The following is a 16,126-nucleotide window of genomic DNA, read 5'->3' on the forward strand; positions in this document are numbered from 1 at the left end:
GGAGCGGGCGCATGCGCGTCGGTCTCTCAAGCGGAAATAATGACGTCAGAAACTCGAGGCGTAAGCGAGATGCCAACGGGGTGATACATCGTTGGAAAATTTGGTCTCTCTGTTCTCGCGATCGGGTTTCGTTTAATTGTTGCCAATTTCTCGCCAATTATCGTCACGTTTCGCACGAGGCTGTTGTTGACGACGAGGGAGAAAAAATCGCGCCAGCCGAGAGCTCTTTCTATTTTGATGCAGGTAGGCCGGATTCTCGTCCTCCCTCGAATTCTCCCTTCCACCTTCTTCGTCCTTGTGCGATACCTTCTCGTCGCCTGCCGCTTCCTTGAGTTCCTCGCCCTATACGTGTGCGAAAGAACGCTCCTTTTATCTGCAAGGTTAAATGTATTGCGAAATTTCACGGACGAGAATAGAACGATAAGATTGTATTGTTATCAGTCGCAGTGATTCAGTTTCCCGTTCACACGCGCTGGCTGAGAAATTCAGCAGGAGGATACAGTCGACGATATTTACGTTTATTTGACATACCAGACAGCTGGCACAATTATTCCAATTCGGTAATTTTATGATCCTGAATTGTCGCAGAATCGATAGAGTCTGCTCTTTTCTAATTTTAATATATTTCGAATATTTTAAGAAAGTGGAAAGATTATTAAGTAATATGGGTGTATGGGTGTATGAAAATAGAGATTAATATCTGAAAAGTGTCTAATACTTGTTTTAATTGAGTGGAAAACTGAATATATATTAGTCTCATTCTGAATATATGATACCTGTTAGAATTAAATCAAATGAAGATGATTGCGTTTTTAAATTGTGAAATTTATGATAGATAATTATAATTAAGAAAAGAAGACTTATAAAAATGCATGAGCAAGTGATTCAATATTTTTGGGTCAAGAAGAGTAATGCATCTATTATACGATATCTTTGATTTTTTCATCTATACCTTAGTAGTATGTTCTATGAGCAGAAAATAAAGAAAATGTATTTTATAAACAGGTCTCAAACTGCTTTATTAAAAACTTGTAACAAAAGTTAGAAATTTATATGAAAAATTAATACAGTCTTGCTATACTTAGATAAGTGACACACTGCATACATAAATGATGAGTCGTTCAATAATGTCTATCTTATCTATTTCCTCTAGTTATATTTACTATTTAAAATGATTAAGTTTAAAGGTGATCATGAAAACTTGACTGAGTTTTGAATATTAGTAATAAGCAATATCTTTTAGTATATTATCCTAAAAGATCAATTTTTTTTTAAATGACGAGTACATATTCATTTTATGTATGGTTTGTGTAGAGAATGTAAGGCTTCTATTAAAGAATATCTCGAAGATTTCTTAACAGTAATTAAAGATTCATATTTGTGTTTTCAAGATATAACAAGTTCGAATTTTTGCTATAACTCTAATAAAGAATTTTGGAACTTATATTTATATAACATTTTTAAAAATTTTTATGTATAAAAGCTACTAGTGTTTGTATAAAAAATCTGAAACATTCTGTCTGTGACTGTTATTATTTTGTTAATAATTAATAGAATCAATTTTAGGAATCTTTATATATTGAACATTAATTAATCAAAAATATTTTTATATTTATAAACATTGCATGATTTACATATCAGAAATTTTTGAGAACATTTTAAAATACTTTAGGCATGCATGCAACAAAATAGAAATAATGATATATTTTTGTAATTGTAGGATAAATATTGATATCATAAAGATGTCTGATCACTTTGGGCCAATTACTTTGAAATGGGATCCCAAAAACTTGGAAATACGGACTATGTCTGTAGAGAAAACGTTAGAGCCACTTGTACTTCAAGTTACCACGTTAGTGAATACAAAAGGTCCCAGCAAGAAGAAGAAAGGAAAATCGAAGAGGGCTAGCGCGCTTGTCGGAACTGTAGAAAAGGCAACTACCAATTTTATTGAAAAAGGTGAAAAGATCGCTTATGAAAATCCAGACATTACAGCAGAAATGTTAAGCGCTGTGGAAGAAGTCAGGAAAACAGGTGCAGCAATGAGCATTGCTGCTAGGTATGTAACAGTTCATTTATTACATTTATAAATATGAATATTACGTTATACTTTTGCTATATTACATGCTCATTTAAATCATTTGTACAGGGAATTTTCTGAGGATCCATGTTCGTCGTTGAAACGTGGTAATATGGTGCGCGCCGCAAGGAATTTATTGTCAGCGGTGACACGTTTGCTTATTCTAGCAGACATGGTGGACGTTCATTTGCTCTTGAAATCGTTGTATGTGGTAGAGGATGATCTGAAAAAGTTGAAGAACGCCTCCTCGCAGGGTGAATTAATTCAGAATATCAAGGAATTTGGCAGAAACTGCCGCTGAATTGATCCATCAAGCAGCCAAACGTCAGCATGAGTTGAAGGATCCGCAACTGAGAGACGATTTGGCGGCTGCTCGAGCCGTTCTAAAGAAACATTCCACCATGCTGCTCACTGCGTCGAAGGTATTCGTGCAGCATCCTGATCTTGCGGCGGCTAAGGCGAATCGTGATTACGTGTTGAAGCAGGTGTGCGAAGCCGTAAATACAATAAACGACGTTGCTCAAGGGAAAACTCCGCCGGACAGTCAGCATCCTTATGAAGGTCCAGGCGAGTTGGCCGCCGCGTTGGATGACTTTGACGAGAGGATGGTGATGTCTCCGCTCGCGTACAACGAGGTCCGTACACGACCGAGTCTTGAGGAGAGATTGGAAAGTATTATCAGCGGAGCCGCATTGATGGCAGATTCATCGTGCACTAGGGACGAACGTAGAGAGCGCATTGTTGCTGAGTGTAACGCGGTCAGACAAGCACTTCAGGATCTCCTGAGTGAATACATGAACAACGTGAGTAAAGATGATTATAATTGTACAAAACGAAAAAAGAAATGTGCGAATAATAACAGAATTATATCAAAGGAATGTGAAAGGAGGATAGATTTTTTTACTAGGAAATACGAATAGATACGAATATATCAACTATAACATCATGATTAGAGAACAATTTGATGCTAAGTTAATTATTTTTTTTGAATTTTGGTTTTTTGAATAATAAAATGTTAGATTAATGTAAATCGTTTGAATAATGATAATCAGCCTAAGTAAAATCAATTCAGGGTGTATATTCCTGGGAAAAACTTTGAAAACCTGGTATTTTCAGGAAATTTCGTTCAAGCTTGAAAAATTAGAGAATTCTCATGGAATTCGATTCAGGAAATTTTTTTTAAATTATCTTTTTGTTAATTTTATTTTATTTAGCATTTAAGAAACGTGTTCTAGCATATCTTGGCAATATTTAAGTTTTTATTAAAATTTTATGTAATTATTTTTATCGACAATCTATTTTTAGTATCAAAATCTTATATAAATTAAATTTGGCAAACTTGATTTCGACGTAACTAGCAATTTTATTTAATTCTTTCACGACGTTTCTGAGAATTTGACAAATGTTTACGACAAAATAATAAAGATTGTTTAGTGTCGCGTTTCAAAGTTAGTCGTTGACGAAACATCATAGCGATGGGACGTGTTCCTCTTTTAACTTTTAACTATTAATTTTAAATAAGACCGGTGTGATGTTGCGTTAATCTCAGTTTAATTAATGGGTATGTTTATAAAATTTATATTAATATTATTAACTTAACATTTAGATAGTTTCTTGGATGTTTCAACATTGGTAAAAACGATTGTGTAATATTATGTTATAGAATTTTTACTTGATAAGGACCAACCACAACCAGATGGTCGAAACGTCGTGAAAGAATTAAATAAAATTGCTAGTTACGTCGAAATCAAGTTTGCCAAGTTTATTTTTACCACTAGCGTCCAATATTAAATTTGATTGATAAATTAAATTGTTTAAATTTTTAATAGATAATAAATAAATTAGTATTTCTTTATTTATTTAATAAATCATTAATTTAAAATATATTAATATTTCCTGAGACATTCATAATAAATTATTTTTTGTTTTATGTTTTTATCTTTTTTTTTATATTTTTATTTTTATCAGGGAATTTTTTTACAAAATTTGAATAGACACCCTATAATTTCTTATTTTTTTGAATATATAAAATAAACACGATTACATATAAACAATAGTTTACCTTTGTTGTGTTGTTCTCTGAAATAAAGTGTTTATTCAGTGATTTGGAATTTTATAACATTTAATGTTATGAACACATATGTTTATTCCAATTTTAAACATTTTATTTCTTGTTTTACATTATATAATTTTACACACTATAGTCATTTATTCATAAAATATGCATTTATTCTTTATAATTATTGAAACAATATTCTATTGATTTGTTTTTGTTGGTGATGGCCAGTTACAGCGTGCTCGGGGTGGGAAACGGGTAAATATGCGAGAAATAATCCTACATTTTCTTTGTATTTTTGTTGCATATTAATTAAACAATTACTTTTTCTGTGGGTTTTTTAATACACATATACACGTTACCTTAGATTTCTCACACACTATCATACTTTCGCATACTTTTTATACACAATAATCAGCACTAATCATTAGATTATTAGCTGTGTGCTCACCTGTTTTAATAATTAGTTTCCTAATTTCCAACACTCATATATAATTTACTTTTATATATGAATATTAAATAACTAATATATATCACTTGACAGTTTTATAAAATGATGACTAAAATCAAAATGCAAAGAACGAAACGATAGATTAGCATAACTGTAGAGAATTAGTGTACTGTATAATTATATACATATACCAATTTTTAAATAATATATATGTATATATATATACACACACATATATCATATTTTAGATTTATCAGGCCACTTTTCGTGTGTAAATACTTAAATTAATTTTGGGATCACTTTTTCCTTAACGAAAATGCCGAAGAAACTTATTATTTGTTTCAAATAATGAGTTCAATTTTGGATATTTTGAAATTAAGTAGAGATTAAAGTTTTATTTTTTTATATATTAAAATAAAGCATTTAATTATATTTTTAATTGCTTATAACTTAAAAAATATCAATTGACTTTTTTTTGTTAAATATTGATTTTGAATTTATCAAAAAATGTGTAAGTAAAAAATGGCTTGGCATGTATCTTTGAGATACCTTGTATATATTTAATTTGTAAATACTGCTTACTACAAATATGCTGTTAAAACCATAATCTCCTAATCATCATTATTTAATATTTTAGATATTTAAATTAATATATAACATTATTTTAGTAATATTATATATTATTTTTTACAATAATACATTAATATTTTTCTGTAATACAGAACGGATTAAATTAACAATAACGATGTTGAATATTGAACAATCAATCATTTACAGCTGTAAAGTACAAAAATATTTTATCGAGTTTGTATAAAATTAATCGACGAATATATGTTAACAGATGGGCGTCAAGGAACAATCTGAAGGCTTAGAAAGAGCAATAGATCACATGTGCAGAAAGACCCGTGATCTTCGCAGACAATTGCGCAAAGCTGTGGTGGATCACGTATCGGATAGTTTTCTGGAAACAAGCGCGCCGTTACAGGCTTTGTATGAAGCAGCGGAAAAAGGTTGGATCAAGGAAGTGGAAGAGTATGCGCTTATTTTCACTGAACATGCGAATAAACTGGTGGAGGTAAAAAAAAAAATATATATATATATATATATATATATATAATATATAAATAATATATAATATATAAAAATAATTTTCATATATATTAAAATAATAGGGGAAAAATTTATTTGATATTTAGCTTCTTGAAATATTTTCGATACAATAAAATTAAAATTCGTTTCTTTTGAACAGGTTGCGAATCTGGTATGCAGTATGTCCAACAACGAAGATGGCGTAAAGATGGTGCGTTACGCTGCGGCGCAGATAGAGAATCTGTGTCCACAGGTGATCAATGCTGCGCGTGTGTGGGCTGCGCGAAACACCGATGTCGCGAAGGAAAATATGAAAGTATTCCGTCAGGCATGGGAGACTCAGATGCGTGTATTAACGGAGGCCGTAGACGATATCACTACTATCGACGATTTTCTGGCGGTTTCCGAGAATCATATCCTGGACGACGTCAACAAGTGCGTCTTGGCGTTGCAAGTGCGTCCAGGTGACGCAGATACTCTAGACAGACATGCAGGTGCAATACTCGGCCGTTCCGCCAGAGTGTGCAACGTCGTGCAAGCTGAGATGGACAACTACGAGCCATGCATTTATACGAAGCGAGTTCTTGAGGCGGTGAAGGTTCTCAGAAAACAAGTAATGCCCAACTTTGAGCAACGAGTTGAGGAGGCGGTGAATGCTCTACGTAGCAATCCAGCGCAAGAAGTAGACGAGAATGATTTCATCGACGCATCTAGACTGGTATATGACGGAGTTCGCGAGATCAGGCGCGCTGTGCTCATGAACAGGGTAAAGAGATTTGCAAAGAGAAAGTTTCCGCGGCTTCTCTTCTTTGTTATTTTTAATTTTGTCATTTTTTAGGCGGACGAGGATTTGGATCCTGAAGATGTGGAACTGGACGAGCATTACACGCTGGAGACACGTAGCAAGTCTAGCGCTCAGACCGGGGAGCATGGTGTGGACGAGTATCCAGAGATCAGTGGCATCACGACTGCTCGTGAGGCAATGAGAAAGATGCCAGAAGAGGATAAGCAAAAGATCTTGCAGCAGGTCGAATATTTCAAGAGCGAGAAACTCAAGTTCGATAAAGAGGTGGCGAAATGGGATGATGCCGGCAATGACATCATCGTTCTCGCTAAGCACATGTGCATGATTATGATGGAGATGACGGACTTTACTCGTGGTCGAGGTCCCCTGAAGACGACCATGGACGTCATAAACGCGGCGAAGAAAATCTCCGAAGCTGGCACGAAACTGGACAAGCTGACTAGACAGATTGCCGATCAGTGCCCGGAAAGTTCCACAAAGAAGGATCTCTTAGCATATTTGCAACGCATAGCGCTCTATTGCCATCAGATGAATATTACCAGTAAGGTGAAGGCAGATGTGCAGAATATCAGCGGCGAATTGATCGTCTCCGGCCTAGATAGCGCAACCTCTCTCATACAGGCTGCCAAAAACTTGATGAACGCTGTTGTGCTTACGGTGAAGGCTTCTTATGTTGCGTCTACAAAATATCCACGACAATCCACGGTTACAGTAAGTTTCATTCGCATTTATATATTATTTTTTAACAGGGTGTTTTATACTCCCGAGAAAACTCTAAAACCTATTCTCAAGGAATTTTGTTTTATCTTGAAAAATCAGGGAATTCTTATGGAATTTGAGATTTAGAGAATTTTATAAATAAATTATCCTTTTGATAATTTTACTCTTGTTTAGCACTTAAAAACATATGTCTAGCATATCTTTACAATATTTAAGTTTATATTAAAATTTTATTGACGATCTATTTCAATATCAAGTTTTTAAGTAAAATTTTATAAAAATTCTTCAGTTTTTTAATAAGTAATATTTAAATAAAAATTAATAGTCTTTATTTATTTAATAAATAATTAATATTACACTTAAGACGCTTATAATAAATTAAAGATTAGGGAATTCTCAGGGAATTGTTTTTACAAAATTTGAATAGATATTCTGTTTTAACCACAATAGTTCAGTCACAATTAAGTCTCAGTATATTGTTAATTGCTATCAGCTATTGTAGTCAATTAATCTCATATTTGAAATTAAACAATTTATCATCATACCTCTTTCAATTTTCATTAGCTTGCTCAATTATAGAGATTTAAATTAAATGCTTCACAAAGTCATTGAAAGATGTATTAAAATATTACACAATAATAAAAAAGTTTAATAATATCTGTCTTAATATCATAAAATTATAAAATACTATAGTTATTCATTGTATTATTTTATAATGTTTTTTTTTTTATCTTTGTACACTAACATTGTGGACTTTCAGTATGTAAGTACATGTTATTTTATATTCTATATATAACATAATAAATCATTCATGCACAAATGTTACAGACTATATTTGACATTATTATTGTACTGTGTTAAATATTAAAAACTTAAAAGTTTATTAATTTAATTTATGCTGTTCTTGTAAATACATATATTAAAATATAATGTTGAACGTTTAATTGATATAATCATTAATATAATCTGAAAGAACAAAATGAATGATAAAAATATATAGATAATATTTTTTTTAATATTTAATATAATGTAACGATACATATTTGTTATTTGTGTTTCCAATTAGTCTCCTATTGTCATATGGAAGATGAAGGCTCCGGAGAAGAAACCGTTGGTACGTCCCGAAAGACCCGAAGAGGTGAGAGCGAAAGTGCGCAAAGGTTCACAAAAGAAGGTACAGAATCCTATACATGCACTTTCGGAATTTCAAAGCCCTACCGAGAGCGTATAAGCTCTGCCAATGTAAGTAAATGGAAAGTAATGTATTTATATATATATATATATATATATATATATATATATATATATATATATGTATACATACATACACACATATATATATATATATATATATATATATATATATATATATGTGTGTGTGTACATATATATACACACATACAGCATCACCTTTCAAGAGTAGAAGGCCAAGATATTTTATTTTCGATGAAGTTTAAAATATAAATGATATAGAATGTTGTCGATCATTCCGTGGTACGTTATGCATGAATATACAATTTAAGTATGTTAATTATTAGTTTTTAATTGAAAACAATCGTAATAAAAGCGAATAATACATAATCCCAAGAAATAAGCAATGCAACGTTGAGAAGCCGCTTTAGCGGCTGAGGAAAATTACAGTAGTACGAATTAAGAAAGGCTGAGATACATATACACAATCATCATATTCAATCTTACAGGGCACAATTAAAGATAATAAGAATTTTGTGTTATAAATCATATTTGTTTGCGAGTCCGTACAGTATGATTGTATTTAAAAGTTTTAACTTCTACAATGAAAAATCTTTATATTATCTATTCAATTTTTCTAGCTGTAAGAGTGACATATATTTCAGGCGACAACTTACAAGAATCCTAATACTTCCTGCATACTAACTTATTTTTCGACAATAAAAATATATCTCTTATTGGTTTATATTATTTTATACAACTATATATTGGTCATTTTTATTCGATGTATATTATTTAGATTTTTTAAAATCAATACTTTGACGTAATAGCATTTAGATTAGAAATTTATTTTTGTAAATTTTTCTTTTTATAAAAAATTCTATTATCTTTATCTTTTTGTAAAAAATTGAGTTTATACGAGAGATCAATGAAACTCATGGATTGACACAGTATTGTATCGAAATAAAGAGACTGCAGATTATAAAGTATTTACTATATTAACTTGTATATAAGTAAATATATTATATAGTTATTCACGAATATTATTTTTAATTTTTATATACAAGCAACTGATGATGAATAAGAATATGTGAAAAAAAATGAATTACAGTTTTTATTTAAGTAGTTCGTAGCAACGATAATATTCTTTTTATTACCAATTTTATTTTAATAATAATCGAACATATATCAAGATTGATGTGTGTTAATATATATATATATATATATATTAATTATATTGTATTCAATATAATGTAATATTTGCAATATAAGATTTCAATTACTATGAAAGGCCAAAAGAAGAAAACCAGAGCGCAATATATATTCAGCTCTATATATATTGAATAATTCTTTATATATATATACCTATTTCTATTTATAAATACATACGATATGTTTTTCGTATTTTGTAATATACAAAGGTCTCTTAAAAATAATATATATCAAGTATTACGATTACATTCTCTCAAGTAGGTTCCCTTAAAAGTCTATAAAAGAGCTGATGGAGGGATAACGTAAATATAAGAATTCTATAGATTCTAAGAATAAATATAAGAATACAATTTATGAATTATTTATTTCTTTATTAATGCAATTATATTTCCTTTTATACATATAAATTTATATTTTATTTCGTTAACTCTAATAGGATAAATTGAAGTCTCGGATATTATTTGTGGATTTATAATTTAATCTTCATATTTACGGTAAAAAGTGTAAAGATTATATATTTACTCTTTATATCAAATTATTTCTTTATTATCAATATGATTTTTATTATCTGTCTATGCATTAAATACACAATTCTATTACTTTCGATTTTTTAGAGAGCATACTATATTTCAGTACTCTGATACATATATTATTATATTATAATATATTGCAGATTTCTTTATAATTATATGAATCGAACCATCGATTATACGGCACGAAATAGATGTCAATATGTTATGTAACAAATTGACATTGCCTCATTTTTTATTATCGAGATAAGTATTAATGATATTGTAATTACATTTAAGATTGAAATACTGTAATCGATATGCTGCCAAATATAAGGTGATGCTTTTCTCATAATATGGATCTATTTATTATTTAACATATGTATGTTTTTCATATAAAATTATTCATATATTATTCAAATGCCGTTTTCTTATTATAAAATGTGGGATAGAAAAGAATGGATAAAACTTTCTACATTTTAATACATGTAGCTATATTTCGCTTTATGCTATACATTAAATGCTACAGAAAAAAATAAAGAGCAGACACGAGGAAAACCACAAATGCAAAAAATTGCTAGAAGTGTGACAAAAAATACATTATAAGTTAAAATAATATATATATATATGTATATATATATATATTTATATGTATATATAAAAGTAATGTATCATCTCTATTTTGAATTAATATATACTAGCTATTTTACAATCCAATATGCATTGCATTGCACAAAGTGTACATAATAAATGTATAATAACGCGGAGAATGACATAATTATATCATTCTTCCGGAAATGTGACCTAACGTGAAAATTATATTTTTGTCATTTTTCTTTTGTACTTTTTTTTTCTTTTGATTAACATAATGCTAAAAAGAGATACAGTTATTCTCGTAAACACGCAAATGATCAAACTCTCACAGTACATTCGAGATATAATGTTTTTGCATTGATTACTGTAGATACATATAATCAGTTATTACGATGATGTATGACTATCATTTATTGTAGTACTGTTTCATACTGTGTACGAGAAGATTACAGCTGCACATTTGTCTTAAATCTAGAATAACCTAATATTCTTAATATTACATGTTGGTTAGAGATACCAATATATGCAAGTGAGTTGAAAAAAAGTGATGCGTAATCATTTTATCAAAGATTCGAGACAAGTTTAATTATGAGAAATATAAAGAAATTATGCGAATAAATCATGCGATATTTATGTATATTGCTTTTTTATAAGCAATTACACATTTTAATTCTGAAATCTATTGTGATGCAATTTCTAATATATATAATGAGTTAAGTATTTTATCTGAAAATGTTAAGACAAAATTAAATTTGTACAATTTTAAATTTTAACAATGATGAGGGCTATATATATATGTATATATATATAGGTACACTTATGACATATATATTTTTCACACATAACGACTGACTTATTTATTTAATCTGTAAATAAATCGCATTTTTATTCGCATACGTTTTTTCTAGATAAGATCAATTTGTTTTGGAAATTTTAAGAAACGAAATTTTAAGCCATACATATAGCAGAAACTAGATTTTTTTAAATTAATAAATCCTTAAATGTAGAACAATAGTTCATATTTTTAGCAATATCAGTATATTCAACGGTATATCTCAGTATTATGCAGCATAGTTATAGTATTGCAAATAATTTTTCTATATTACACAGAGCCTAGATTAACAGTTGTAAAGTAATAATTAAAAGACGGTTATATATGATCTAATTCGGATATTAAAGCTGACGTAAGAATGGACGTGAAATCAGTCTCTGCTTTAGACTCGTATTGATTTGATTCTTTTTTTTTCCTTTAGAGCAAAATCGCAAATATCGTAATCTCCTTGTGTTACCTTCAATTTGTTAAACGTAAAATATCCGATTATTCCTAGAGTCGCGCATTGTCGTTTTTTTTTAATTTTTATTCTTCTGACAATTAAGTCTGTAACTGGGCGTATATATTATAAGCTTAGTAATATCGTATCTCTTATATAAAATAAACGATAGGAAAGGGAAGGGATTCCAAAGTAGATTGTAAAAGCCTAATGTAATGTGTCTCATATATATGAATAATATTCGGTAAACTTAGTAACGCGCTGCTTTTTTTCTTTTTTTATAATCACAGTTTCTACGTTTATACTAAACCAGATTGACTAAAACAATGTGCATATATTTACCACGTATAAAGTATATAGAACGCAACACATAATATATAGATATCTCAATATATAGATCTTATTAAAAATTCGGACACTTATTTATAATCAATAAAAAGAATGGCAGATATCACCAAGTAAGTAAGCACGAATGCGTTTTAATTGCTATTATAATCTTAGAATTGCAAAAAGTTTGATTTTAAATTTACAAATGATATAATTAAATATATTCAAATTTTAAAGAAAATGGGATGATGTGATTTAGAAGTTATTTCAAGTAAAACGTGTTGTTCGTAAGAAATCACAAGAGATAGGGAGGAAGTATCAAATATTGTACAAATATGTGATGTGATATCCACTTTTGTAAATAATGAGTATATATGTATAAATATATATTATACTATAGCAAAAAAGTCAAATCAATCTTCTTGCTATTCAAGCCGATTTGAAGTACATTCACCATTTACTCTATTTTCATCAAGATTACACTCTACAACCTACAATCTCCTAAAATTTCGAAGTATCTCATGGAAAATGATTTAAAAAATAAGTAAACAATATCCTGATTCTCAGTGTCACTAAAAAGAGTCATAAAGAGTCCCTCACAGCCTAAGTAAGACTTTCACTTGAGATCTTTAAGTTTGTTAAATGAATGCTGAAGCAGGACTCAATGTGATAGTATTTGGATATAATTTTCCTAATGCAGATTTCTAAGCAAAACATATATGATATATTGTACAAATTATAATTCCGATTTTCCGATTATACGTTTGCAATTGTGTCGATTCATCTATTGGAAGTGAAATAATTGTTAACACATGATATATTTAATACATGATGGTATAATATATCCTGACTAATGATTCCTGCTATAAATATTTCATTCTCTCTGCTATAAGTATTACAAAAGGAACTCTTAAGGAAAGTTTTCATTGGGCAGATGGATACCAAGCTGTAAAACACTTTTTCTTAGACTGTAAAAAGCTTTACACTTATGTTTTACAGCTTGAAAAAGATAAAAAGGTTTACTCTCCAGAGGATGATGGGATCTGATTGAGACATACATATACATAAGTTATGAACATAATTTACAAAACAATATGTGTGTATGTTCCTGCTTGTATGTACATTACTTTAGAAACTTATGAGACTTTCTTCTTTCTAAATAATTCGTGCGTTCTATACCTTCTGTTTTTTCAATGTGTGTGTGTGTGTGTAAATAATAAGTTATTTCCGTATAGATGCAATAATTGTAATTTATATAAATTAAAAAAGGCTAAAAATATCTGCCTCCGCAAAAACTTGTTCTCAATGTAGACGGCATTGAACAAGAGATATAAATTGCAAATTTTTTTCAACAAGTGATTTGTATACATGATCGTTCGTTAATATTTTTCGGCAAAAAACATATACATAATTATTCCATGCAATATCACGTTTGATATTTTTTGTCTATAAAAATTTTGGTAATGCATTTAAGTATTCATTTCACCCGGGGGTTACGTAACTGGCATTACGTTTGGATGACGCACATTACACACCATGCTGTACAGTTCGCGCTCTTTATCTCTCTTTATCTTTCTTTGTACGTACAGTCACAGTCATTGAACTTCTAACGATTCACTTAATATGACTGTCTCGGATTAGAAATAGTAAATTCTAAATATTACGTGTAGCCCGATTTTACGTGACTTAAACAGGGAGGGACGAGAAAAAAGATACACAAAATTTCTACGACGGTTCTGTGGTGACTGCGGTTTCTGACGATGTACTTACAGGTACCACAGTTGATTTACGTGCTGGAATAAATTCAGCTGCATCTGGATTTAGCGTACTCTAGAAATTCCATTAGAGAGAAGCACGTTGATATTATAATAATAACTGGTAAAGATTTCTATCTTTTTTTTTCATGTTAAAAGACATTGAAGAAAGGAAATACTTTGCTTATATTACCTGTTTAGCGAGATCATCGGGCATTCTCAGAGTGCTAAGCTGTTGAAAAAGCTCAGCAGCGTTATTGTCGGAAGTGCCAGTAGCAGTAGACCAAGCTGTGGAATTCATATTCCTCTGATGTTGCCTCTCTTCTTCCAACATTGCTTCTAGACACTCCTCCATCAATTCTTCCTCTTCTAATTGTTGCAATACCTATATGTTAAAAGGAGTTTCATAAAATGTATACTGTATATTTGAATATTATATATATATATATTTCTATGTGAAATTTTCTTGCACATATATACTCCAACTATATATATAATTAGAGTATCTATGTGAGAAATTTCATGTAGAATATATATACATGATATAATTTTGAGCAATTATATAATATATATATATATATATATGTATGTATAATTTATAAAAATTGTATATTTACAAAGAAAGAGAAGAGACAGTACCTGTTTGTCAAATTCCTCCTCATTCTCCATCCACATATATTCCGAGAAATCATCATCGCTTATTCCTTGCACCTCAGGCTCCGTATCGCTGTTGTTATCCATGTAAGAAGTAATACCTGTTTCGTGCCCGTAATAACCGTTTCCAGATCCACTATTCGGAATCTTCATTTTCATAGCCAGAATGTTGAACAATATACTGAACGTTCACCTGCAAATTCTCTCTATCAATATGCATCGATCACAAGTGATTTGTATCATATGTCGAGAAAGCAATGTTAAACTCAATTCAATGTCGATTCCATATAATTATATATATATATACATTTTTATATATGTATATATTTATATATATTATTAAATTATATTATATTAAATATATATATATATATATATATGTATATACATACATAATCGATTCTTTACATAATAAAAAATAATGTATGCTTTCTCTCTTTCTGTCATTCGCATTGAGAAATAATCGGAGTAATCGCAAAAAGATACCGGGGAGAGGAGAGGTACAACGTTCAACAAACAAACAAACAATTTGGAATAAACAGAGTTCTCTATCATTATCTTCGACGAATCGCGGAACTCGAAGGCTTGTAAACACAATACCCCCCCGGGGCGAATTGAACGAACCTTCGTTGATTTTGCGCGCGCCGTCCGGGGCCGGAGAGTTTCCTCTTTCGAGGCGGTGTCCGAAACGGAACGAAACGCGCAACCTTGAGAAGCCAGACGCGGAGCCGAGAGGGAGAAAGAGAATAAAGAGTCAACAAACGAGACGTCCGCGTCTCGGAGTGACACGAATCTCGCGCATATGGGAATCCGATCTGCCCCGATCGAGGCCTGAATTTCTTATGATTTACTTGAAATTTGGAAACGACCCCCGGTTTCTCTATTTCTCTTTCTCTCTCTCTCTCTCTCTAACGGCGCATATCGGAAAAAACGGACGGCGCATACGAGATCGTCGTCGTCGTCGTCGTCGCTTGACAGATGAGGGCGACCATCTTTGCGACTCGCGTATCGGGTCGGCCGCGAATTCGCGCTCGCTCGAAGGGGACGCGTCCCCCGATTGTTTATTCCCCTATTTTTACGGCGGACGAACGGCTGGGCCTGGCCCCGCGAGCGAGGGGAGAAATTGAGAACCGGAGATGCTTCACTCGAGGGGGGAGAGAGAGAGAGCGAACGTACCTTTTCTGTGAAAAAAAAACAGGGCTCCCGGAGACTCGTCGCTCCTCCTCGTCGTCGTCGTCGTCGTCGCCGCACGAAATACCTATTTATCGTCGTGTACGTACAGATTTACGCAGTTCTCGGCCGCACACCACGTATATGTACACCGAAATATACGTGTCGTGTTCAACGCAAATTAGCGTTCGCAGCAGTGCTGCCACCAGCGTCGTTATTTGAGAGCAATGCCGCGCATCGGAG

General features: G+C 31.2%; 2 protein-coding genes across 4 annotated transcripts; one reads left to right on the forward strand and one right to left on the reverse strand.

Moving 5' to 3' along the window:
• The first annotated feature begins 30 nt into the window (after positions 1-30).
• alpha-Cat (catenin alpha) lies at positions 31-10,468 on the forward strand. Its single transcript, XM_085489159.1, is given in 10 exon segments — positions 31-243; positions 1,721-2,059; positions 2,150-2,372; positions 2,374-2,883; positions 4,368-4,394; positions 5,429-5,662; positions 5,837-6,442; positions 6,515-7,192; positions 8,268-8,443; positions 9,034-10,468. Coding segments are annotated over 8 exon segments (2,760 nt in total). The 5' UTR covers positions 31-243; positions 1,721-1,742; the 3' UTR covers positions 8,433-8,443; positions 9,034-10,468.
• A 357-nt stretch (positions 10,469-10,825) lies between these two features.
• Paip2 (polyA-binding protein interacting protein 2) lies at positions 10,826-16,110 on the reverse strand. Of its 3 annotated transcripts, none has more exons than XM_085489165.1 (4): positions 15,890-16,110; positions 14,699-14,906; positions 14,253-14,444; positions 10,826-14,135 (listed from the first exon to the last, which is right to left on the reverse strand). In XM_085489165.1, the coding sequence occupies exons 2-4, from the start codon at positions 14,870-14,872 to the stop codon at positions 14,031-14,033; spliced, it is 471 nt and encodes a 156-aa protein (XP_085345291.1). In that variant the 5' UTR covers positions 14,873-14,906; positions 15,890-16,110; the 3' UTR covers positions 10,826-14,030. The 3 variants fall into 3 exon arrangements, with proteins under 3 accessions (XP_085345291.1, XP_085345292.1, XP_085345293.1); XM_085489166.1 differs by lacking the exon at positions 15,890-16,110 and adding an exon at positions 15,338-15,625; XM_085489167.1 differs by lacking the exon at positions 15,890-16,110 and adding an exon at positions 15,106-15,286.
• Between the last annotated feature and the right edge of the window lie 16 nt (positions 16,111-16,126).

This window comes from Nylanderia fulva, unplaced genomic scaffold (genome assembly GCF_048542155.1).
Source record: "Nylanderia fulva isolate GAGA-0341 unplaced genomic scaffold, ASM4854215v1 Scaffold8, whole genome shotgun sequence".
Taxonomy (NCBI): domain Eukaryota; kingdom Metazoa; phylum Arthropoda; class Insecta; order Hymenoptera; family Formicidae; genus Nylanderia; species Nylanderia fulva.

Excerpts from the sequence above, each read along its gene's own strand:
- Paip2 (XM_085489165.1), bottom strand. The coding sequence starts at position 14,872 with ATGAAAATGAAGATTCCGAATAGTGGATCTGGAAACGGTTATTACGGG. Across the intron at positions 14,445-14,698 it reads AGGAGGAATTTGACAAACAG|GTATTGCAACAATTAGAAGA; the intron begins GTACTGTCTCTT and ends TTTAACATATAG. Across the intron at positions 14,136-14,252 it reads CCGATGATCTCGCTAAACAG|AGTACGCTAAATCCAGATGC; the intron begins GTAATATAAGCA and ends TGGAATTTCTAG.